The sequence below is a fragment of the Lipotes vexillifer genome, unplaced genomic scaffold (assembly GCF_000442215.2).
Source record: "Lipotes vexillifer unplaced genomic scaffold, Lipotes_vexillifer_v1.1 scaffold1522, whole genome shotgun sequence".
Lineage (NCBI taxonomy): Eukaryota > Metazoa > Chordata > Mammalia > Artiodactyla > Lipotidae > Lipotes > Lipotes vexillifer.
The window spans coordinates 581,893-607,767 of NW_006782039.1; the positions used below are offsets into that span (position 1 = coordinate 581,893).

Sequence of the window (25,875 nt, forward strand, 5' to 3'; positions counted from 1 at the left end):
ATGGGGAATTAAAAAAAAGGTAATGATGTGAGGTAACGAATGCTTGACTGTGATGATCGTTTCATAATGTATATTTATATGAAACCATCACATTGGACACCTTAAATATATAAAATTTCTGTCAATTACACCTCAATAAAGCTGAAAAAGGATTTTTTTTAATTCTTAAAAAAGCAAAAAACACCTTATACTTAACAGTACAATACTGAATACAGTCCCCCAATATCAAGACCAAGTTAAGGATATCTACTCTCACCACTCTTATTCTGCACAAACGCTGGAAGTTCTAGTCAGTGCCATAAGGCAAGAAAAGAAAACCAAAGGCAAACAGACTGGAAAGGAAGAAATAAACTGTCTCTATTTGTAGATGACATGACTATCTACATAGAAAAATCCCATGAAATCTATAAAAACACTCCTAGAACTAATAAGAAAGTTCAGCAAGGTCACAGGATATAAACAAACATACAAAAATCAATTGTAACTCAATATATTAGCAATAAGCACAATAAATTAAAAATATAATATCACTTACAATGAAATGTTTAGGTACAAATCTATAAAAACATATACAAGACTTGTATGTTGAAACTACATAATGCTGATGAAAGAAATCAAAGATCTAAATAAATGGAGAGACATACCATGTTCACAGATTGGAAGACTCAACATAAAAAAAGATGTCCATTCTCCCCAAATTGATATATAGGTTTATTGAAAGTCCTATTAAAATCTTAGCAAGACTTTTTGTAGATACGAACAAGATATTTCTAGAATTTATATTGAAAGGCAAAGGAACTTGAATAGCTGAAACAATTTTAAAAAAAGACAAGTGAGAGTGGGAGGAATTATTCTACCAGAGAACCCAGAAATTGGCCCACAAAAACATACCCAAATTATTTTTGATAAAAATACAAAACCAGGGCTTCCCTGGTGGCGCAGTGGTTGGGAGTCCGCCTGCCAATGCAGGGGATGTGGGTTCGTGCCCCGGTCCGGGAGGATCCCACATGCCGCAGAACGGCTGGGCCCGTCAGCCACGGCCGCTGGGCCTGTGCGTCCAGGGCCTGTGCTCCACAGCAGGAGAGGCCACAGCAGTGAGAGGCCCACATACGGCAAAAAAAAAAAAAAAAAAAAAAATTTAAAAAAAAAAAACCAATTTTTTTAATTAAAAAAAATTTAAAAAGACAAAACCAATTTATTTAAGGATAGACTTTTCAAGAAATGGTGCAGTTACCACTGGACATCCATAAGCAAATAAATGAACTTTGACCTAAAACTCACCTTATACCAAAATTAACTCAAAAATGCTTCATGACCTTAAATGTAAAATGCAAACTATAAAACTAAAAAAAAAAAAAAGGAGAAAATCTTTGCACCCTAGGGCTAGACAAAGAGTTTTTACACATAAAAGGAAAAATTGATAAATTAGGCTTCATCAAATTTTAAAACTTTGCTCTGCAAAAGCCCATGTGAAAATGATGAAAAAACAAGCTACAAACTAGCATAAGATATCTGTAAATGACGTACCCAATCAGGGATTCATATCTAGAATTTATAAAGAACTCTTAAAACTCTATAGTAAAAAAGAACAAACAATCCAATTAGAAAATGGACAAAAGTCACGAATACACATTTCACTGAAGATAAGGATGGCAAATAAACATATGAAAAATGTTCAACATCATTAACCACTAGGGAAAGGCAAATTAAAACCACACACCTATCAGAATGGCTAAAATTAAAAAGTAGTGAAAATACCAAGTGCTGCTTAGGATATGGAGAAACTGGATCACTCAAACATTGCTAGTGGGAATGTAAACTGGTGCAACTACTCTGGAAAAGTTTGGCAGTTTCTTAAAGAAAGTAAGCATGCAACTAACCACGTGCCCTGCAACTGCATTCCTAGGCATTTACCCCAGGGAAATGAAAATGATGTTTGCACAAAAACCTGTACACCAATGTTTATAGCAGCTTTATTTACAAAAGCCAAAAACTGGAAACAATCCAGATGTCCTTCAACAAGTGAACAGTTAAACTGTGGAACAACCATACACGGAATACTACTTAGCAATAAAAAAGAACAACCTATTGGTACATGCAACAACCTGGGTGAAGCTCCAGAGAACTGTGCTGAGTGAAAAAAGCCAATTCCAAAAGGTTGCATATTGTATGATTCTATTTATATAACATTCTTGAAATGATGAAATAACAGAAATGGAGAACAGATTAGTGTTTGCCTGTGATTAATGAGGTCAGAAGGAGAGGCACCTAGATATGGCTTTAAAGGGCAACGTGGAGGATCCTTGTAGTGATGGAAGTATTCAACTTGACTGAATCAATCTTATCCTGGTTGTGATACTGTACTATAGTTTTGGAAGATGTTACAATTAGAGGAAACTGGTAAAGGATACACAACACATACAGCCTACCTCTGTATTACTTCTTACAACAGAATGTGAATCTACAATCTCAAAATAAAAATTTAATTTAAAAAAATCAACCCAGCCTCAGTTGCTACAACATCATTTACATAGTTACAACTTAAAGGGTCTAACCTCTTTTAAAGGTATGACAGAGAAACTGTGAGATTTATTATTTTCTTCCTAATCTCTATTTTGAAAATGCTAAATAAGAAGAACCTTATACAGTTGAGTCTGGCTGACTTACTACACGGAAGTATCTGAACTTCTTTGAAGAAAGAGAACAGGAGTATGCATTTACATCTTGTCCCAGGACATTATATTTACTTATTTAGAACTTAAACTACTTTCCATAAGAGATTATCATACCTTGGCACCATATAAATCTGAGTTCTTCATTAAAAATTCTGCTGATGTTCGTACTGTGACTCCTGTAGTTTCACACTGCAAAACACAGTTTTCCAATGTAGTCTTGCCACGGTGAATAACTACGATGAAAACATGCAATCAAATACTTTAAGTAATGTGTCTTTTCCAATATTAGAAATGGCTTAGAGCTGATATTAGATACAGTCTAAATATTTCTCATTTAAACTCTGTTACTGGAATTATGAATTCATAATTTATAAAACAATGACTATTTTGAGTTATTTTCTATTGATAAAATCTAAAAGCAGCATTCTTCAAAAAGAATGACTTGCCCTCAGAAATGCAAAATCAAGTTAAAAAGCACTTCTCATTACAAAAAAATATCAGAAAGTAACTTTCATGACTATCTTAGAAGAGAGAAGAAAAGGAGGCCCAATTCAAAATAAGGGATACAAATCCCAGGAAATAAATACTATCACAATGTGAAGATAACTGGTTTGAATCCAGGACTAAATCAAATACAAAGAACACAGACCACAATACTGCAATGTTTTAAAAGAAAAACAAATGATCACACAGAAACAAATATTAAACTAACAAATTTTCAAGAATACATTGAACTATTTTTCACTTTAGAGTAAGCTTCCTCAGTTGTCAAGCTATGTACATAAATAATTAATCAGCCTTGCATACTACTCAAGAGTGGTATTTTATTACATTCTATCTTCCAGGGAAAGTACAGTTTTCCTTCAAAGTCTGGAACAAATAATAAATGAAATATTCAGATATTTACTTAAGATTCCTTCCACAGCATCATGCTGAACAAATTTTATGCCTGAGATTTTAATATCTGCACCCGTACAATCCACAAAAGTGTCTCCTTTGCCTCTCTTTTCTATCACAATATCATCTGGTAGACCATATCCTAAGGAAGAGAGCAAGAACATTTAACATAGGTGAGGGGAAATGTCTAAACACAAAATTTCTATGATAGATTCCTCTATTTCAAATGACTCCAAATGACATCTGAGACCAGTTAACCCAGTTACATTTAAATAAAATCTAATTATCTCTCCACATATCTTGCTTAATTTTTACCAAGGTATACAATTTTTAATAATAACAACTCCTCAATTTGCCTGCATATCAGGAAGACTACCCCCTATCAACCATCTCATACCAGTTTCAGCACTAAAGTCACTTACAAAACTGCTATTAAAAAAACAGTAACAAAATGGCCATCATCAAAAAATCTACAAACAATAAATGCTGGACAGGGTGTGGAGAAAAGGGAACCCTCTTGCACTGCTGGTGGGAATGTAAATTGATACAGCCACTATGGAGAACAGTATGGAAGTTCCTTTAAAAACTAAAAATAGAACTACCATATGACCTAGCAATCCCACTACTGGGCATATACCCTGAGAAACCATAATTCAAAAAGAGTCATGTATCACAATGTTCATTGCAGCACTATTTACAATAGCCAGGACATGGAAGCAACCTAAGTGTCCATCGACAGATGAATGGATAAAGAAGATGTGGCACATATATATAATGGACTATTACTCAGCCATAAAAAGAAAAGAAATTGAGTTATTTGTAGTGAGGTGTATGGAACTAGAGTCTGTCAGAGTAAAGTAAGTCAGAAAGAGAAAAACAAATATGGATGCTAACACATATATATGGAATCTAAAAGAAAAAAGCTTCTGAAGAACCCAGAGGCAGGACAGAAATAAAGATGCAAACATAGAGGATGGACCTGAGGACATGGGGAGGCGGAAGGGTAAGCTGGGACCAAGTGAGAGAGTGGCATGGACATATATACACTACCAAATGTAAAGCTGATAGTTAGTGGGAAGCAGCTGCATAACACAGAGAAATCAGCTCGGTGCTTTGTGACCACGTAGAGGGGTGGGATAGGGAGGGTGGGAGGGAGATGCAAGAGGGAGGAGATATGGGGATATATGTATACATATAGCTGATTCACTTTGTTATAAAGCAGAAACTAACACACCATTGTAAAGCAATTATACTCCAATAAAGATGTTAAAAAATAATAATAAATAAATAAGTTTAAAAAAATAGTAATAATCTAAGTACTCACAGCTGGGTCAGAGGGCTTTGAAGCGTTTAGCCCTACAAGTTTTTTATTTCCCAACTCTAAGATTCTATTATTCTATCGTAATTAGGTTTGAAAAAGCCTAGGCATTTCTCAAGATTTTCTAAATTTTATATTCTCTTAAACAGATTGATAAAATCTGACAAACTGACTTACAACAGTTTTAGCTATTGGAAAAATAGGTCTACCTTGTTAACCAAAAAAAAACTTTGTTCTCTACAAATCTTAATCAAACTAATAATACAGGTCAGACCTCTGAATGGGCTTATGAAAAACTGGAGTATCAGAAAACTAGAAAACCCTGCCTGACTTTTATCATAAAACAGAATCACATAGACAAAGCTTTAAGAAATAACTCTCACTGTCTAAAGTTGAGTCTTTGCTTGAGTAAATGAAAGCAGTGACAACATTAAACAGGCAAAGTCACTAAAGTTTTCTACACTTGAAGAGTACAGACAAGCCTTTGGGGACACTAGAGAATGCAAGAGGACTCCACACACAGGAATGCTACCAGTGGTGGATTCTGGATGATTAGATTGTGAGTAAATTTCTTTCCCGATTCTTTTTTTTTTTTTTTTTTAATTTATATATTTATTCTTGGCTGCATTGGGTCTTTGTTGCTGTGCATGGGCTTTCTCTAGTTGCGGCGAGCGGGGTCTACTCTTCGTTGTGGTGCACGGGCTTCTCACTGCGGTGGCCTCTCTTGTTGAAGAGCACGGGCTGTAGGTGCATGGGCTTCAGTAGTTGCAGCACACGGGCTCAGTAGCTGTGGCTTGCAGGCCCTAGAGTGCAGGCTCAGTAGTTGTGGTGCGTGGTCTTAGTTGCTCCATGGCATGTGGGATCTTCCCGGACCAGGGATCGAACCCATGTCCCCTGCATTGGCAGGCGGATTCTTAACCACTGCACCACCAGGAAAGTCCTTCCCTGATTCTTTTTATGTGTCTACCTGTACTTTGCACATTTTTATAATAGCTATGGCTTTCTATCATGTGAAAAATTAAAAATATAAAAAGGATGGCCATATTACATTATATAAACAAGCTATTACATAAACAAGTTACATAATCTTAGCAGTTTAAAACACAAAGCCCTCGCCTAACTGAATGGATTTTCTAAACAAGAAAGAAAAATCCTATTATAAGTACTGTTAATACCCTGCAAATAGCAGGTACTCGATATATATCTCTTGTTGTAAGTGTCAGCTATAGATCAGAAAAGCTATCAGATAAGCTTTAATTTTACTCGTGAACAAGTACTCCATATATTCAGACTAGAGATATGACCTGATTCCCCAAATTCTCAGAAATGCCCTCTGTTCATAAATTTACAGTCATTCTTACACTTAACTATCAGAATTCTATATGGTTATTTATGACATGTTGGCAATTACATTATAATTTCCTCAACAATCTAGGAAGAATGCTTATCCACCATACAATCTGTAATAGCAATGCTGTTTGCACTATGCCAAAAAAATGAAGTGTTTTTATTGCAGTGCTTTATCCTGAAGATGTTTATAAACACACATCTATTATATATCAAATATTGGAGAGGAAAAAGAACAAAAATTACACACATAAAACAAAAAAGGGGATGAGGTGGTGTACTAGTGAACAGCAGGAAATTAAATTCCCAGCCTTGCTTCCATTAAGAACTCTCGAAAAGATAAAATTAAAGAACATAGCTTAAACAGTTTGTGAACAGCTGCTCCAGTCCCAAAATGATATATGATTTTTTGCATGACAAGCTTTATTGCTAACTTGAAGCCCTTCTGGTAAATAGTTGAACAGGTGCATCTAAATTTGACACGCTATGCAAATACAAAGGACCAAGGTGAACTACTGTAAAGTAACCTAAATTTAGGAATCACTCTAAATGTACAATAAGATTTCAACTCCTAAAAAGTTATTTTTAGGACTTCCCTGGTGGTGCAGTGGTTAAGAATCCGCCTGCCAATGCAGGGGACATGGGTTTGATCCCTCGTCCGGGAAGATCCCACATGCCACGGAGCAATTAAGCCCGAGTGCCACAACTACTGAGGCTGCGCTCTGGAGTTCGCAAGCCACAACTACTGAGCACACCTACCACAACTGTTGAAGCCCATGCGCCTAGAGTCCGTGCTGCATGAGAGAAGCCACTGCAATGAGAAGCCCTTGCACAGCAACGAAGAGGAGCCCCCGCTCACCACAACTAGAGAAAGCCCGTGCACAGCAATGAAGACCCAACGCAGCCAAAAATTAAATAAATAAATAAAGTTATTTTTAAAAGACTCTTTCAACATTAATGTTCTCAAAAGTACACTTTAGAATTTGCGACATTTAACAAGCTTTTAAAGAATTAAGATAAAGATTTTGCATCTAATTTCAAGTTGGACCTATACCTTTCACAAAAGTAAGCTAAATTAAAAAAAAAAAAAAGCACCAATATGTCCACAACATATATGAAATAAGAGGAAGCAACAAATTAAAAAATATTGCTTGGAATGTTTTTTTTAATTCTAATAATGAATTTCCTTTTCACCAACCACCTATAATCTGGAATTATACTTCTTCCTAATGGTCTTTTTTTCTCTATGTTTTTGTCTTCCTAACATTTATAAGGCCACAAAGAATCACACCTCACGTTGCTCAAACACTGAGTCAATAAACTGTACACTCCAAAAACCCTTAATGTTTCAAGGCAACTCATTTGAAATCAAATGGGTTGAAATCAAATTCTCGGAGCTTCAACAAGATCAGTGATTTACTGTTATCTTAAGCGTATCATGCACGAGAGTTTGGTTGTATGATCTTCCATACTCACCTTCTAACTCAATGGAGTCAGCGATGGAGAACGTACCATGTACCACGTAACAGCCAGGACAAACAATAACAGTGTCGCCCTCATAGCAGGCATTTATAGCAGACAACGGATCACTATGGAACTAGAAAACAACAACATATTGCAAATATATACCCCTCAAATGCAACCTGAGTATTACTCCAGGTGCCTTCATGTTTCATTTTCAAAAGGGAGCCAAAACTGCGTATGTAGGTATCTCCTTTGCTACTGCACTGAGCTCAGTGCCTCCTTTGCTACTGCACTGAGCTCAGTGCATGGTTGATAAGTGACTAATACAGCAGAAAGGCGGTGCTCTCACTGCTTTCCATTTCACAGAAAACCAGCTCTGGGAAACTCCTAAAAACTTTTTGTAGAATTCAGGAAAACCTGGGGTGAATCTGAAGAAAAAAAAGCCACCTGGAGCAAGAAACTCTCCTTTTACCTGAATTTCTATTTCTTCCTTACAAGGCTCTAGACAAAGCTTATCCCTGACCAGGGACTGCAGCAGACCAGTCGTCATGGTGGAGGAGACCACATGGGTGACCTTCTGGCCACTGGGACGGATGCCTTTTGCTTGTATATTAGAATTCTTCTGATAACCAAACACATATCTTAAAGAAACCAAACAGACCTGTCAGTTCTCAGTAACATAGCTGGTTAGAAAAGATGCCAACTAGTTGGGAAGAACAAAGATACACATACCTCAACAAAGGATTCTCAATGAGTTTTAGCTTTTGTTTCAACTGTTCAATCTCTGAATACAATTTTAACCCTTCCACCATGGAGATGTTTTCCTGCTCAGAATCAGAGTTACAATTTGACAAACTGCTTCTCAGATTTAAAAACTTCCTGTAACTCTCATCACATTGAGTCAACAGATTTTGATAGTCAACGATAAGTCCTGAAGGAACTCGGTCTTCAAGAATGTCATAATGCCTGAAAGTTTAAAAGCAAATTGAAACCCACTGCCTTTCAGACACATTTTCCCATCATTAAGACACCCATTTAGTCCTCAAAGACCCCATAAGAAAAGTGTTTCATACTATGTAACTCAGGAACATGTTAAGTCTTACTGAGTAGGTGAAAGCTATTGAAAACTTTAAGGACCACTTCATTAAGGTCACTAACTTTTCTCTTTTGAGGAGTTGCTATTTTTTTTTTCCTTAGATCCAAGCATTTGTGTTTTTGAAACACTGAGAGTTCATGTTGCACAATTTGTAATCATTACTTAACACGAAATTATTTTCTCATATATTAGATTCAAAATCTTAGTAAGTAGGTGGCAGAGGGCAACCTGGAGGTAGGGGTGGTGAGGATAGTATCCCAAGTAGTTTCATAACAATGTTTAAGATTACCATATTTATAGGATCAAAAATTTTTAATGATTCAAATCACCTAGTCCTTCCCTATACTTATTTATTTTTAATTTAGTTTTTTTTTTAAAATTTATTTGGCTGCATCAGGTCTTAGTTGAGGTACACGGGATCTTCGTTGCAGTATGTGGGATCTTTCGTTGCAGTGCATGGGCCTTTCGTTGCAGTGCGCAGGCTTCTCTCTAGTTGTGGTGCGGGGGCTCTAGAGTGTGCGGGCTCAGTAGTTGCAGCACATGGGCTCTCTAGTTGTGGAGCACGGGCTCCAGAGCGCGCGGGCTCAGTAGTTTTGGCACGTGGGCTCTCTAGCTGTGGCACATGGGCATGGTAGTTGTGGCACACTGGCTTAGTTGCCCCACGGCACGTGGGATCTTAGTTCCCCGACCAGGGACTGAACCCACGTCCCCTGCATTGAAAGGCAGATTCTTAACCACTGGACTACCAGGGTAGTCCCCCTTCCCTGCATTTAAAGCACTATGGAGGGGACTTCCCTGGTGGTTCAGTGGTTAAGACTCTGCACTCCCAATGCAGGGGGCCCGGGTTTGATCCCTGGTCAGGGAACTAGACCCCACATGCCGCAACTAAGAGTTCACATGCTGCAACTAAAGTTCCAACGTGCCACAACTAAGACCCAGTGCAGCCAAATAAATAAATAAAATATTAAATAAATAAATAAAGCACTATGGAGCAGAATTTGCTGAATATTCCCGCAGGAACATTATTAGAGTATTTCAAAAACATAAGCCTTTGAGATTCTGAGAAAAAAATAAAGCTGTTATTACTAAACCAGAGAGTGATTAAAACAAAATAAACTTGTATTGGACAACTGTGTTGGCACTTAAAGTTTATTATTAATTTATAAACCTTCTCAAATATATAGACAGAACAAAAAGTACTTCTAGATACAATAATTTATGAATGTACAATCAAGTTAATGGATATGAAATTAATGGATTTGAAAGTAAACTGCAATATTATTGTCATTACCTGTCGTTTTAAAATAATTGCTTTATTTCTCAGTTAAAAGCATACTGACTTAGGCCAGAGCTTCTTAACCTTGGCTGCTTATTAGAATCACTGGGGAACTTTTAAAAATACAGATGATCAAGTCCCCATCCAGACCAATTAAATTAGTCTCTAAAAGTAGAGGGGTATTTTTTAAAGTTCCCTGGGGATTCTAATGTGCAGCCAAGGTTGAGTACGATTGCCTTAGATAATGTCTTCTTAATTTTGTCACACTCTAAATAAGATACAGGGACAAAAAAACAGAACCATATCCTAAACAAATTTACATCAAGTTACAGTGAACATTTAAATAGTATTTAAGATGAATAGAAAATATTTTTTCCACTTTTCAAGTAAATGAATTAGGTGAAGCTTGAAAAGCAAGGATTTTGTCTGCTTTGGTTAATCCATACTCATTTAAAGATATTCTAGAAATCCACTTTGCAAACAAGAAGTTGGGGACCCAACCACTGACTGCTTGATCAGATCTACTAAGTTACAAAGATTAAGACTCAAATTTTAAAATTAGTTTCTTAGCATTTCCAATATCCATGCCAATCAGCTTATTTCTTCTCATTATAGTGATACTTCATAGTCTGAAAGTAATGAACCAACATCTGTGTCTCAGACCCATAAGCTCTGAAGCAGAGTGTTTTGAATTAGAAAGGAAAAATATTTACTTCACAGTGCAAAATCAAGACAATATGGCTTGATTCCCTTTAACTCTTGCCTGTGAATAGCTCTACTCCTGTCTTAGCCTAGGGACCTTTTAAAGAGTCTGCCTATATTTGATAACATTCCAGTTTCCCCATCAAGTACCATAGTTTCTTCTCCATAACTGAAAACAATTCCTCCCTTATGCTTTCACATCTGCCAGTGATGTATAAGATATGTATGTAAATCATTTCTTGTTGTTTGAACATGTAAGACTGCCAAATCGGAATACAGTTATTTTCCAAGTAAAGAACAAATTTGCCAGATACATGATATTCATCCACCATTACATTTCCCTTCAATCAAAACCAATCATTGCTCTTTAAAAGCAAGTATATCAAAACTAGAAAATATGCAAGCTTATTGAAATTCTGGCATTTTACTGAATACACTATGAGAAAACAGGAAATGCATAATGGAAAAATTGGAAAGGCTAAATAGAAATCACAGCCAATTTATGAAAAGCTGAAATCAGACATACATAATTCTAAACCAGGTAGAACCAACCTTAATCAGACTTCTCACGTATTTTTTATGATTTACTGTTTAAATGAAGAGAAACTTACTAAATCAAATTGGTTATACAGAAATGTAAAGGGTTACTGCCTTATCTTATGTAACCAAATCATCTTTCACACAGGGAAAAAAATTACCTTCTACAATTTTTTTTTTCTTTTTTTTGGCCTGCAAGGTCTAATTTTATTCTTATTGCAGCACTGCGTACTAAATTACTATGCACAAGTACCAAAAAGTTACCTGGTCTTATAGCACCATCTAGTGGAAGCCACATTTAACAAAGTCAGTGCAGGACAACTATTTGGGTTGCATGGTTAATTTGGGGTATTTTTATAATGGAAGGGTTTTTCCCTTCCAAAATATGATAAGTCAGTAGAATGTATTTAGGTATTTTGGAAATTTTTATTCACCATCAATATTAACTATTTAGTATTTTCATCTATTTATCAAATAAGATTTAAGGAAAAGAACTTGACAAAACATCCTGAGGTAAGTCTGTTTAGCCTACTATGTTTTACTGTAAGAACTTAAGAGTAAAGCCATGTCTTTAAAAGTACTCAAAAAAAAAAGTCTTCTATAATTCAATTAATTTCACTGTTCTTCAATTGCTTTTATTGAGTTTAGTAACGGGTTGTTTCTTTTTAACATATTAGCTCAATTAAGTTTTATTCAAATTTACAAGAGTGAGCTGTTAATTTACATGTTCTTGAATTCTCGCTTTTAGATTCTAAAAACACTACAAGTAGGTTTATAAACACTATAAGTAGGTTTCTCTGCACCTGTACAATTTTTATTTAATAACTTGTCAGTGGGTTATACTATTTGTATATCAGTCTGTTTCTATCTGTAGGAGTATATATACAGTATATACAAAACACAGGTGAAATTAAATCACAAATAGCTATTTTTTCCAACATGTACAAGGCCACTGATAAATACTTACAATCTCAATCGAGGTTCAACACATCTAACAAAATAATCATACTCATCCTCTTCTTCTTCATCCCAACTCCTCCAAATATTCTGATAGAAAAACCTGGAAAGGAAATTAGTATCACTCAAATTCAGTCACTGGCTTAAAATGTTAGGGTTTTGGAGGAATAAGAGTAAATCAAAACAAGTCTATCAAGTATGGTAGAGAAGATTGAATATTTGCTAGATTTGATAGTCATGAGTCACACATGAACTTCTTTGGATTGGCTAAAGAAGTTTTCTACAACATTGATTCTATTAGGACCTTCTTTTTATCAGAAGAACTATTTATTGACCATCTGTAACTTGGTGGAAAGTAGTGCCATTTGTTAAGATAGAAAAGACTGGGAGAGAAACAAGTTTAGGGTTGAAAATAAAGAGTTCTGTTTTCACCATGTTCAGGTTGAGATGCCTATTTGAACTCCAAATGGATGATGTCAAGAGTGCAGATAAATATGAAAGACCAGAGCTCAAGGAAAAGGTCAGGGCTAGAGACATAAATCTGGAAGTTTTCTGCATATTGATGGCATTAGAGCAATAGATGAGATCACCCAGGGACATAAAATAAAGCAGTAGTTCTCAACCCTGGCTGCCCATTAGAGTCCCCTGGGAAGCTTTTAAAAATTGATTTTCACCCTATTCCAGACCAATAAACCAGAATCTCTTGGGTGGGGGATGGGGGAGAGAGGGTGCAGGATCCATATTTTTTTAAAGCTCCCCAAAGTGATTTAACAAATTTTTCATCATGAAAAATTTCAAACATATACAAGAGCAAACATGAAACATGAATACCATGTATCCATCACCAGCTTCAACAATTTTCAACTCACAGGCAATCTTATTTCACCTCTACTCCACCCACTTACTTCTCTGCTCTCCTACCCCCACCATCCTGACACTGGATCATTTTGAAGCAAATTTCTGACATATCATATCACTCATAAATTTTCAGTATGTGCCTCTAAAATAAATCTTTATACAAAAAAAGTTTTAATTCCTTAATAACCAAGTATCCAGTCAGTGTTCAGTTTTCCCTAATTATCTCTTTTGTTGTTGCTGTTGTTGTTTTACAGTTGGCTTGCTCATCAGGGTCCAAACAAGGGTCAGCCATTGAATTTAATTAAATCACTTTTACTCTATAGATTATCCATCCCTCTTTTTCACCTTGCAATTTATTTAATAGTTTCCCACACTCTGAATTTTACTAATTGCTTCCCCATGGGGTCATTTAACATGTCCTGTTTCCTTTATTTCTAGTAAACTGATAGTAAGGACCAGGGACTTGATCGTCTTTAGGAAAGACTTTTTGGCAAGAATACTTCAAGGGAGGTATAATGTAGCTTCGTCACCAAGCACATGATACCTGGTCATCTCTTTTGATGATGAGCTTAAGAATGATCAATGGATTCAGATATTGTCAGCCTGATTTATCTGCCACAAAGTTCGCCATCAGGTTTTCACCAATGGCTGTAGCAGCCATTGATGATCATTGCCTGAAACCTCTACTTTATTATAGGTTGCAAAATACTGATATTCTCATCTTATCATTCTTTCTTCATGTAGTAGTTGGAATACTCCTATAAAGAAAATTTCCAGGAGATTCTAATGTGCTTTCAAAGCTGATTAGAGAGAAGTGTAGATAGCCTAGGCCTGAGCCCTGAGTAACTTCAACATTCTAAAGTTTGAGCATGAGAGGAAAGAGCTGGCCAAGATTATTAAGAAAGCAAGCCCATGACACACTATCATAAAGTGGTGTCCCAGAAACTGGAAAGAGAGTAGAGTATGTTAAGAAGATTCGAATGATCAAATAATTAGAATGTGACCAAGAGGTCAAGGTAAGATGAGATCAGAGGAGTGACAACTGGATATGAGAATATGAGTGACCTTAAGCACAATTTCAATGGTACTGTAGGAGTAGAAGCATTAGTGGAACGCCAGGAAGTACAGACGATATAACTGTCAAAAAGTTGAAAAGGAAGGAGCAGTGAAAATGAAGCCATCTCTTAATTCTTACAGATTAGACTGTCATTCTCTTCACCCTCTAGAGTCCATCTCTCAAAAACAAAACAAAAAAAAACAAACCTGAGCATGCCTTTACTCAACCAAAAAACTCTGCTGGCTCCTTGCTGTCCTCAGAACAAAGTCCAAATTCCTGAGCTTGGTGATATTACATGGACTCACAGTGCACCTCTAGAGCACCTCTCCTGCCTCAGAGACCCCGTGTGCAAACTACCAGTTTCACAAGCTCTTTCAAAGCTGCTGTGACATGCTGATCAGACTGCCTTCCACCTTTTCTACCTGGTAAGCTTATATTTACACTTCATGACCCAGCTCAAATATCCTCACCAGTTCAGTACCGGGCGTTCACATTTCATTCACATCTGCACCTCCTCCAGTGTTTATTCTCTCAAGACAGAAACTTGGGAGTCAGCCTTGACTTTTCCCATATCCACTCTACCACCAAGTCTTAGCCATCCTACTTTCTCAATAAGCCTAATCTGTACTCTCCATATCTCCACCCTAGTCCACTCTGTCTCTTAACTGATCTCTCTACCCCTTCCCCCTCCATTTACTCTCTATACAGCAGCCAGAACAAACCTTTTAAAACACAAAGCTGATCATATTCATCCTTGATTGAATACCCTTCAGCGGTTTCCCACTGCTCTTAAAGACAAAAATGGTTCATTGGCTGACAAATCCCTGCATCTTCGGACGCCTGACAACCTCTAAGCTGGTTTCCTAAGTTTCTTCCATTACTGTCTATGTTCTAACCACATTGGCCCTACAGCTCCTTAAACTCACTGAGTTCCTGAACCTGTTCCCTCCCCTAAACTGCCACAACCACATTCACCTAGCCAACCCTTCAGACCCGAGTTCAAATACCATTTCCACAGGAAATAACCGTATTACAGCAACCTGACCTAGTCTTAGAACACTCTGTAATCCCTCACAGCACTCACTGCAGTTTCCAATCGTACACATATCTTTATGTGATTATTTCATCAAGGTTCATCTCCCACCTTTAGACTGACGTCTCCCTGGTGATGGTGATTGTGTCTGTTTTGTGCACCAGTCAAATCTCACCCTCAACTCAGGACCTGGCACTGAAATACTTACTGAATAAAATGAACAAATGAAAACCCTCATAATTTGACCTTTTCTGGACACTGACCAGAATCTGAGCCCTCACCTCAAAATAAAGAATAATTTAGCCAGGCTCGCCTTCAAATAATACTAATTCCAGATACTTGTCTTTCTATCAACTTCTATACCCATAAGAGATTAGCTCCCTGATTCCTAATTTCCTAAACTCGTCAATTATCCCTTTACCTTCATATGCCTCAACTGACAGATTTTTTAAGTGAGAGAAACATAAGAGAGTTATTTTGGTCCTAGACATAAGCCAGTTCTTTAGATTTATATTGTTTGGCCTAATATTGAATACCTACAGTCCTTGCATTGTATGCAAGTCCAATGTCCTTGCATACAATTAGAAATTTTCTATGAAATGTCAGAAGCAGGGCCCAAGACATTCTGCTTCTTTGTAGAGTATCAAATTAAGCTCAGCAAAACCAGGTTCACTCACTAACGGTATAGAAACTGGAAAGTACTTTTTGAACTACAAAACACCAAGCAACATTATTAACATGACCTTTATATTATCCAATCTTCCAGTTCATGGAGGAATAGAAGTCCTTTTTTTTTTTTTTTTTTTTTTTTTTTTTGGTGGTGCGCGGGCCTCTCACTGTTGTGGCCTCTCCCGTTGCGGAGCACAGGCTCCGGACGCGCAGGCTCAGCAGCCACGGCTCATGGGCCTAGCCGCTCCGCAGCATGTGGGATCCTCCTGGACCGGGGCACAAACCCGTGTCCCCTGCATCGGCAGGCGGACTCTCAACCACTGCGCCACCAGGAAAGCCCCTAAGTCCATATTTAATTAGCCAAAAATAAGCCTTCCTTAGTAAATATACTTATAAAAAGAAGATTCAAAAGAACTATCTGTATTAGGAACTATCCGACAAAAAAGTTATCTGGAAAACTAAAAAATGTATACCTATTAATGCAAGTGGAAACTGACTAAGCCAAAAAAGGTTGAAAGGCATGCACATACCCCCTAAGGATCCTGGAAGTGGCCTGACAAAACACATTCTTTGGCTAATTAATATGGACTTAGGGGCTTCCCTGGTGGCGCAGTGGGAGGCGCCACTTTGGCCAGACATATCCTTGAAAACACTGTATGTCAGGCTTATCAGTGCACAAGTGATGGTATACCACCTTCTTTACCTTCTTTCCTTTCCTCTTATGTTCAAGTACATCAACTATAGCCTTAGCATCCAGAACTTTTAAGACAGTTTCTAAATATATACAAACCAAATTTTAAAATCCCCTATCTTTTGTTAACGTTTGGGGGCACTGAGAGAAGGCTATACAGGAATCCCTAGTACTACTTTTCTCAAATTTTCTGTAAGTCTGAAATTACCTTAAAATGAAAATTTTAAACATTGAAAACATTTTTTTAATTTTAAAAAGTTTCCACTGTCTTTGAATATTTTTAAATATTGCAGTGACCAAGTTTACAGTTTGTGAGTTTTAAATCTAGGTATAATACAACCAGAATTACTGCATTTCATCCAAAGTTTTTGGCCACAAGGTTACTTTTATCAACCTCTTTTCCTACCTGATATGCTCAATTGCAAGTGCTGTCTGGTCAAACACTCCAGAATCATCAAATACCACCCACAGCTCCTGCAGGGGCAACTGGTGTTCCTTCAAATCAAGGAGCTCTTTCATACACTCCAAAGTAAAAGTGCTGACTTGAGATTCACAGAGGTACGGGTCAGCAAGCCTCACCACTGCCTTCAAGGCTGCAAAGTCCACATCTGTGATCTGAAATTTAAAATAATGTGACTTAACAAAGGCAAATCAAAATTAAGATTCATCTAAAACACTACTTACAGCCTGATTTTTTTAAAGCATGACATGGGAGTGGGGAGCCTTCTTCCATAACATAAAGGATAAACAAGACAGGCCTGGCTTGTACCCACATGGAGCTGACATCGTAATTGACAGGACAAATAAACAAACAAGATGGCAACAAGTATGTGACAGAGAATAAGTAGAAGGGGTGGTGGTCTGGTTTTACTGGGAGGGTACGGGAAGTCACTTCTGAACTGCGATAAAGAAGATGAAAAGGAAGCAGCCGTGTGAAGAGCAGGAAAGATGCAAAAGGCCCTGGGGCAGAGACAAGCTTGGCAGCTGGCAGAGAAGCAGTGTTTCTTGCTGGAACCACAGGAAGGAAATGAGGTACGGGCAGCAGGAGGTGAAGTGAGATGAGAGAGAGGCAAGATCAGGACAGGAAGGGCATTGGAAGGAGCTTGGCTTTTACATGTTATCTAGCACAATGAGAAGCCATAAAGCCAGCACAGGCCTTTGGTAAATGCAATGCATTAGAGGTTTTTAAGCAGAGGAATGGCTGGCGCATTTCTCTTTTAAAACAATAACTTGGACTGCTTTTAGAGAATCGAGATGTGTTGGGGGAAGGGAGCTACTATCATAATCAAATTAATAGGCCTGAACTGCAACCAAAGACATTAGCATAACCCAAAATTTAAAAATCCACGAGGAACAGCTGCTTGCAAACCATTGCCTCATATATAGTCACTGCAGCATGTGATGTCATTTTCTAAAGGGGCTGCAGCCACAACGTGTATTCATTCACACTTCCTGGTTTACCATTTTAGTTTAACGGAGTGGGGGGGGGGTTTGTGGTCCGATTAACACACACTGTGAAAAAGTCACAGCTGTAATTAGAGTGCAAATTTAATGTAAAAGGCCCAGTCAGTTGAAAAATAAGATTGTTTTTACTTTCTGCAATGGAACATCAAGAGGTTAACCACATACCTACAACTTTGTCAGGCAAAAAATAGGCTAGTTTTAAAATGCCCGCTTGGTTTGAGCTACTTTAATGGGCTACAACTAAGAAGGTAAAAAATCAATTCAAACCCCACTGACTTTATAATTAGGCCTCTTTGTTTTTTAAACGGTCTCAAATACTTCCCTCACTTCATAGGTTTCTAATCCATTTCCCCTTTTTAAAGGACACTGAAGCTTAAGCCACCTCAATTCCCTGGTAGCTCCTCCTCAGTTGCCTTTAAAATTTGTGGAACACTTCATACACCGTGGCAGTTAGATGTAAAAAACATGCTATTTTCAATCAGCTCATAAACCTTAATTAAAAATAAGCACTGTGGCTACAACAGTCTGAGGGAAAGTGTTTTTAGCTAGAGATAAATGTCTTAACAACAGAATTAAATTTACCTCAACCAGCACCTTGAACACATTAGTGTGCCAGACTGCCCGCCATCCAGATGGTTCAAGGACCTTCTCTAAGAACTCAGCTGTGAATTCTTTTACCTCAGAGGCCTTACAGTCAGCTACAAACAAATTAAACGCAATAAGAATTGGGGCTGCATAAAGGAGAGAGAAGTTAATAAATCCACTCAAATCTACTTTCTCAGAACCAACAAACAGCAGTCTGAGGAACTGAGACCATCTACTGAATACATATAAATTAAAAGACAAAAGAAGCAAAAAAGAGGACCTACTCACCTAAAATGTAATCTTGATAAGCTCTGAATCGCTCATAGAACAAAAGGTGACTTGTCTGGAACATTTCTGGGAAATGAGTTTTTCCTTCTGGCACAAAACTTTGTAAACTAGTACCTGGTTTATCATGATTGCTGCAATCACTGCATGAATCTTCATCTTCAAACAAACCTAAGAGAACAAAAATAGGCAGGCTCAACTATCCCAGACACTTCCAGCGCTTATAAACTGCTTCGATTTTCATATACTTGCTTAGAAATTCCAAACAAATAAAAACAAGGATTTGGGTATAATGCTTTACTTACCTCTATCATTGTCAGAAAAAAAGTTTTCTAAATTTAAAAATATCTCAAAATCCAAGTTCTACTTCAAAACAATAAGAACTTAAAATCCTTCATGGGTTAGGTTTTTGTTGCTCTTCTGTGAGGAAGAGGGTTGTTTTTAATTAAGTGGGAATCACCCAAGTTCTCCTTCAGAGGACACAGCTATGATTATTACTAGAGCTAGCAAGTTATAATGGTCACATAGCTTACAGTCATTTTTTTCCAAAACAATTCCATAAAGCTGCATTAAATACGGAGCTGATTTCCTATACTCCATCTCAAACAAACTGAAACCTCCCTCTAATTTCTACAATATCAGCCCCTCAATAAACAGGGATGAGAGATTCTTAATAACGATAAGGTTTACTTCACCAAAGCTTCTAGGTTCCATGTGACTAATTTCAATGCCTGTGTCTAAGGAAAGGATTAGAAAATGCTAATTGCATTAGGTTTGGGCTGTATGTAATTATGTTTCACAAGGCGTGATTGGGCCAGTGACATATCTAATTCTGTGGAATACGATGTTTTTAATAGACAAAACGACTACTAAATAAATGCTGAGGGTAGCATTTAGACTAGCAAAGTTCTTTCCTGTGGTCTCAGGAAGGGTATCTGAGACAATTACTAGCAGCAGTCTTTCTCTTCCATTACCTCTTATATTTCTCCTTCCTTTTCTCCCTCCTTCCACTTCTCTGCCCCTGTTCAGGCCACCAGAATTATGTGACCCCACAGACTGTAATAGGGAAGAACAAATCTGACTCCATATTGGATCTGTTTCTTGTACCTTACCCTTTGTATCCTATTGCTTTTGATATTGCTTTTGCCTATAGCCTGAAATACACAGGATAGCCCCTTCTCAAAGCTCTGACCTTTAAAGGTATAACACTTTTCCACTCATATAGAGATAAAAAGTTGCTAAACAGAGAATAACATTTGTCTTCTTGTAGGTTTACAGGAATATCCTGACCTGACCTACCTGGATAGATGCAAGAACAAAGGATTCTGACACCAAGAAGTTTGCAACAACCAGCCACAACCTCTCCCCTTTTAGTATAAAGGAAGCCTGAATTCTAACTTTGGCAAGATGGTTCTTTGGGACTCTATTCCACCAACTTCTCAGTCAGCTGGCTTTCCAGATAAAGTCTCTATTCCTTGCCCCAACAACTCGTCTCTCAATTCATTGGCCTGTCGTGCAGCGAGCAGTACAAGTTTGGACATGGCAACAAGATGACCAAGGTGTAGTGAAGGGCTTCCTGCTTACAGATTATCAATGCACCTGAGACTCAGAGGACATCAATACCTCACCTGCTGTGTAACAATCTCTCTGTACCTAAAGGAAGATGAAAACAGTATGCCAACATCAATAAAATTAAGAGAATAAACTATATGTTAATCACTTACAACAGTACCCCCCATATAACATAGCTATAAATGTTTGTTAAAGAAATAATACCATCATCTCACACACATTAGGTGACTATTGTCCAAAAAACAACAAGAAAAACTACCAAGAAAAACGAGTATTGGGCTTCTCTGGTGGCGCAGTGGTTGAGAGTCCGCCTGCCGATGCGGGGGGACACGGGTTCGTGCCCTGGTCCGGGAAGATCCCACATGCCCCAGAGCTGCTGAGCCCGTGAGCCATGGCCGCTGAGTCTGCACGTCCGGAGCCTGTGCTCCGCAACGGGAGAGGCCACAACAGTGAGAGGCCCACGAACCGCAAAAAAAAAAAAAAAGAAAGAAAGAAAACAAGTGTTGGCGAGGATATGGGGAAACAGGAACCCTTGTGCACTGTTGGTAGGCATGTAAAACGGTTCAGCCACCGCAGAAAACAGTATGGTGATTCCTCAAAAGTTTTTAAATAGAATTACCATATGACCCAGCAATTTCCAAAAGAACTGAAAGCAGGGTCTCCAAGAGATATTTGTACACTCATGTTCATAGCAGCATTATTCACAAGAGCTAAAATTATTTAGCTTTAAAAAGGAAGGAGGGGGCTTCCCTGGTGGCGCAGTGGTTGAGAGTCCGCCTGCCGATGCAGGGGATGCGGGTTTGTGCCCCGATCTGGGAAGATCCCACATGCCGCGGAGCGGCTAGTACCGTGAGCCACGGCCGCTGAGCCTGCGCGTCCGGAGCCTGTGCTCCGCAACGGGAGAGGCCACAATAGTGATAGGCCCGCATATTGCAAAAAAAAAAAAAAAAAAGGAAGGAGGGCTTCCCTGGTGGCACAGTGGTTGAGAGTCTGCCTGCCGAGGCAGGGGACACGGGGTCGTGCCCCAGTCCGGGAGGATCCCACATGCCACGAAGCGGCTGGGCCCATGAGCCATGGCCGCTGAGCCTGTGCGTCCGGAGCCTGTGCTCCGCAACGGGAGAGGCCACAATAGTGATAGGCCCGCATATTGCAAAAAAAAAAAAAAAAAAAGGAAGGAAATTACGACAAGTGTTGGATGAACATTATACTGCGTGAAATAAGCCAGTCACAGAAAGACAAATACTGTGCAATTCCACTGATATGAGGTACTTAGAGTAGTCAAAATCATATCATAAAGACAAAGTATAATGGTGGTTGCCAGGAGCTGGGGGAGGGGTGATTGGGGTTTTATTATTCAATAGGTATAGAGTTTCAGTTTACAAGATGAAAAGAACCATGGTAACAGAGGGTGGTGATGGCTACACAACAATGTGAATGTGTTTAATACCATTGAACTGTACACTTAAAAATGGTTAAGATGGTAAATTTTGTTATGTGTGTCTTACAATTAAAAAGAATACCTTACTTCAGCACAATTCTTTAGATCCAATTTAAAAGTATTTCTTTTCACACATTATTTCACTTCATCTTCAACACTCTGTAGCACCACTACCTGTTTTCCAGATGGGCAAACTGAAGCCAAGTGACTGTTGCCAGTTCACAAGAGTGGTTGGTAGAGGAGTTTAAGTCACACCTATGTTCTCTCACTTCTCCAGGACTCTTTCCACTACACAATACAACTGAAAATGTTAAAGTAAAACCACCTTAAAATATCAGGGGGAAAAACGGAGTCTCCATGAAGAGGTAGAAAGGACTGAGAATTAGACCTGGGTTCTACTTTTAGACTCTGTTCCAAATTGGCTCCCCTACCTTTGGGCATGTCACCTGTCCTCAATGCTCAGTGCAGGCTTAGATGCAGCCAACTAGGCCAAGCGTTCAAGTTTCTTCTTTTGGTAAAGGGAAGTGTGGTACGTGATCTCCTTTGAGATGCAAATTTAAAAAATGCGCCCACTCTGGGCTCACAAACGCGTGCACAAAGCCCGGGGGGCCCACCCAGACAGCAAAAGTAGGAATTCCCGGCCCGGCCCAGTTCCCTCCAGTCTCGAGGAAGCTGAGGCCAGATTGGGCGGGGGGAGTTGCCCTGAGTACCTCCTGACTTCGACGTCGGGGCGTCGCCCAGCCACCGCCGCCACCCAGGCCAGCAAGGTCCGGAAGGCCTGCGCCCCAGGCGCCCTCGGAGAGTCCCGACGCCCCCCGCGCTGCCGACACGGTCTGTCGCAGGCGGCGGCTCCTCCGGCCCGTCACGACGGGTGCTCACCTTTCCCGAGGGGCGCCGGCTCCTCTTCCGCAGCCCAGCCGGTGCGCTCATGGTCCCGCGCCATCGCCTCCGACCCCAACCCACCACCAGCCAGCAGCCCGTCAGCCATTTCAAATTTCCGCGGGCGGCCGCCCGGCCCAGTAATGCGATGAAGCAGCCGCTTCTGATTGGATAGTGGGCCGAGGCTCTTTGACCAATTAAAGGAAAGTTTGCGTGGCCCCCGTTTCCGCACGAGCCCCGCCCCTTCAGCCTCCACCCACCCCGGTGGCAGTGCCTGCGCGCCATCTACTGGCCGGAAGGACTGCTCTTCTCGTCCAAGCTCTTGCTCTTTTTGTTTACTGGGACGAACTTGGACAAAGTTGAATTAGGACATAATTTGGGATGAGTTCCGAAAAACTAACAAGCCATACCTGGAAGTGAGGTAGAGCGGAAAAGACACTGGGTTGAGATTCAAAAAACATAGTATTTAGATTTGTTTCTTCCATTACTACTGGTATTACCTTGGGCAAGTCACTCACCTCTCAGAAGAGCATCTTCAATTCTAATAGTATATTGGCCTAGATGGCTCCAAACTTTTCACCACCAAAAATCAGTTGCTCTCTCGCTTTTTCTCTCTCTCCCCCTCTTTCATTCACTACCTACACACAGAGGATATTTTCAAAGAATGTCAAATAATATTTAAAATGTAAAAGTATGTTTTACCTACATTTATTAATCAACAACTATAACCTCCAATGATAATAGCTAACATTTGTTGAGTACTGTGTGCAAGACACCCCTGAATATTTTATCTGCAGTATCTTATTCAATCTTCAAAAACCATCCTATGAGACAGGAAATATTATTGTTATTCCCATTTTACAGGTGACGACATGGAGTCACCAAGAAATTAAGAAATGCCCAATTTAACCCAGCAGTGCCAGTATTGAAAACCAGCCAAATTCCTGAATCCACACTTTAATGGCTCTGCCAGGTCATGACTAGTCAGACCTGAGATGGCCGGCAACAGCAGAGGTTACAAGTACACCAGGAAGATGAGTCCCACAGAAAGACAAGAGCCTGGTCATGACAGTTATCACAGGGAAGACATTTCCACTTACTGCCTTAAAGGAAAACCTTGGGCTAAAGTTTCTCAGATCCCTCACAGCTGAAATGATATTAAGGACAAATCACTTATTAAACTGGATACATTTCCAAACCTATGCTTGCATGGATTATATGGAAAGTTTTTAGAGTTTTCCCCTAAGTGGAGACCTTTTAGGAGCACACATTTCTTGGGAGTTTGCTTTCCCTGCCCCCTCCCCCTTATCCTAAGGAAAGGGTTTTTTAATTCTTCCTTTCCAATCCCTCCATCTGCAGCCCATCACAGCCTTCCACCTGCCTTAGGTGGGGTGGCACCCATTATTTCCAGTCCTTTTTATATCTTCACTCTCTTTCTCAACACTAGGTCCTTATACTCTGTCTACACAGGGGCTCGAAACTTACTGCCCTCCCCTAAAAACTTCCCAAAGCCCAACTGCAATCTTGAGATACGGCCTCCACACTTTCTGGATAGCACCAAATTGCTCTGGGGTGGTGCCTTTCCTCTCCTGCTTTCTCAACGGCTAGTAGCTTCCTCCAGAGGCCTGCCCTCCCTCGCTCCCATTGCCCTCCGCCCGCTGCAGCACTGACAGCCCAGCATCCCCTTCCGTAGTCCTTCCTCCCCTGGCCTCCGGGCCTTCTCTCTTCTGGTCCTTCACTCTTCTGGTTCTCCTTCCTGCCTTCATTCTTCTTCCTCCTTCTCAGATCCCCTAAACCTAGGGGACTCCCAAGGGCATTATCCTGAGTCCACCTTCATCAGGAGGTAACAGAAGTGAGTGAAGAAGGCCAAGTGTGGACAGTGGCACTCACTGTGAGCACACAGGAAAGCAGATGTGCTAGTTCACTTAACAAATAATAAATATAGGGTATAAACTGTGTGCCAGACATTGTTCTAGGCTCAAGGGAAGCAGGGGCAAACAATCAGACAAGGTCCTGCCCACATGGAATTCACAGCCTAGTGGAGATGCACAATGAACAAGTAAAAAATCAATTAACAAGCAAGATTCAATTATGAAAAATAATAAAATAAAATTCAGTGATGTAATAAAGAATGATGAGTGGTGAAGACAGATTCAGACTTTTATGTGAAAATGCCTGATTTTAAGCTGTTAGCAACTTTTTTTTTAATGTAAACACTATGCAACCCAGAAAAACCTTATATGCCAGGCCAAATTTGGCCCACGGCCCACTAGGATCACAACCTCTGTTCTAAGCCCCAGCCGCTCACAGTCCAGTCCAGGGACCAAGAGCTTGTTAGAAATGCAGAGTCCCTCCCCTACCCCCAGATCTGCTGGACTGGAATCTGCATTTCAACAAGATCCCCAGTCTTCAAGTAACATAATTCATGGTTGATACAGAGATCTTCAGACCTGAGTTCTCTCCTGCAGCTATTTCAGTTTCATCTCCTGCTGGAAAACTTGACCTGGAGCTCTCATTCATGATTCACGTTCCTGAATGCTGCAAAGCCAAGTGCAGCCCATCCTCCAGCTCATAAGGCTCTCATCTCATCCCACCCTCCCTGCCACAGCCCCTGTCGCCACCACCATCTCCCATGCAGGCTGTCGAGATGGCACCTGGGAAGTCACCGCACCTGAGAGGACTCACCCACTCTCTCACCGGCTTCCAGAATTAATTGCTCCCCTCTTGCTATTCCTAGCACAGGGGTCTCAATGCAGTGCCCGGAATGGCCAGGCGGGTGACAGAAGGAGAGAAGTGGGCACTGGTGCCAGACCCGTGAGAAGTGATGGGTATGGACCCCATGTTGCCATGTTGGTTTTCCAATTGAAGCCAGAAATCTAGATTTTTATAAGAAATTTCCCATATTAAAAGATTGGCGGGCTTCCCTGGTGGCGCAGTGCTTGAGAGTCCGCCTGCCGATGCAGGGGGCGCGGGTTCGTGCCCCGTTTTGGGAAGATCCCGCGTGCCGCGGAGCGGCTGGGCCCGTGAGCCGTGGCCGCTGAGCCTGCGCGTCTGGAGCCTGTGCTCCGCAAATGG

General features: G+C 39.7%; 1 protein-coding gene and 1 non-coding gene across 2 annotated transcripts in view; one reads left to right on the plus strand and one right to left on the minus strand.

Annotated features, from left to right (window-relative positions):
• Positions 1-22,927, minus strand: part of SHCBP1 (SHC binding and spindle associated 1) — a 37,519-nt gene extending 14,592 nt beyond the window's left edge. The window contains exons 1-10 of the mRNA XM_007454968.1: positions 22,801-22,927; positions 18,915-19,082; positions 18,624-18,739; positions 16,984-17,192; positions 12,280-12,372; positions 8,434-8,667; positions 8,174-8,342; positions 7,714-7,834; positions 3,583-3,714; positions 2,790-2,908 (exon numbers count right to left, since the gene is read on the minus strand). Of these exons, the coding sequence (XP_007455030.1) occupies positions 2,790-2,908; positions 3,583-3,714; positions 7,714-7,834; positions 8,174-8,342; positions 8,434-8,667; positions 12,280-12,372; positions 16,984-17,192; positions 18,624-18,739; positions 18,915-19,082; positions 22,801-22,909 (1,470 nt within the window). The 5' untranslated portion in view covers positions 22,910-22,927. The remainder of the gene's footprint in view (positions 1-2,789; positions 2,909-3,582; positions 3,715-7,713; positions 7,835-8,173; positions 8,343-8,433; positions 8,668-12,279; positions 12,373-16,983; positions 17,193-18,623; positions 18,740-18,914; positions 19,083-22,800) is intronic.
• Positions 9,590-9,662, plus strand: TRNAG-CCC (transfer RNA glycine (anticodon CCC)). The gene has a single exon. It is a non-coding gene; the product is annotated as a tRNA-Gly (tRNA).
• Positions 22,928-25,875: the final 2,948 nt, after the last annotated feature.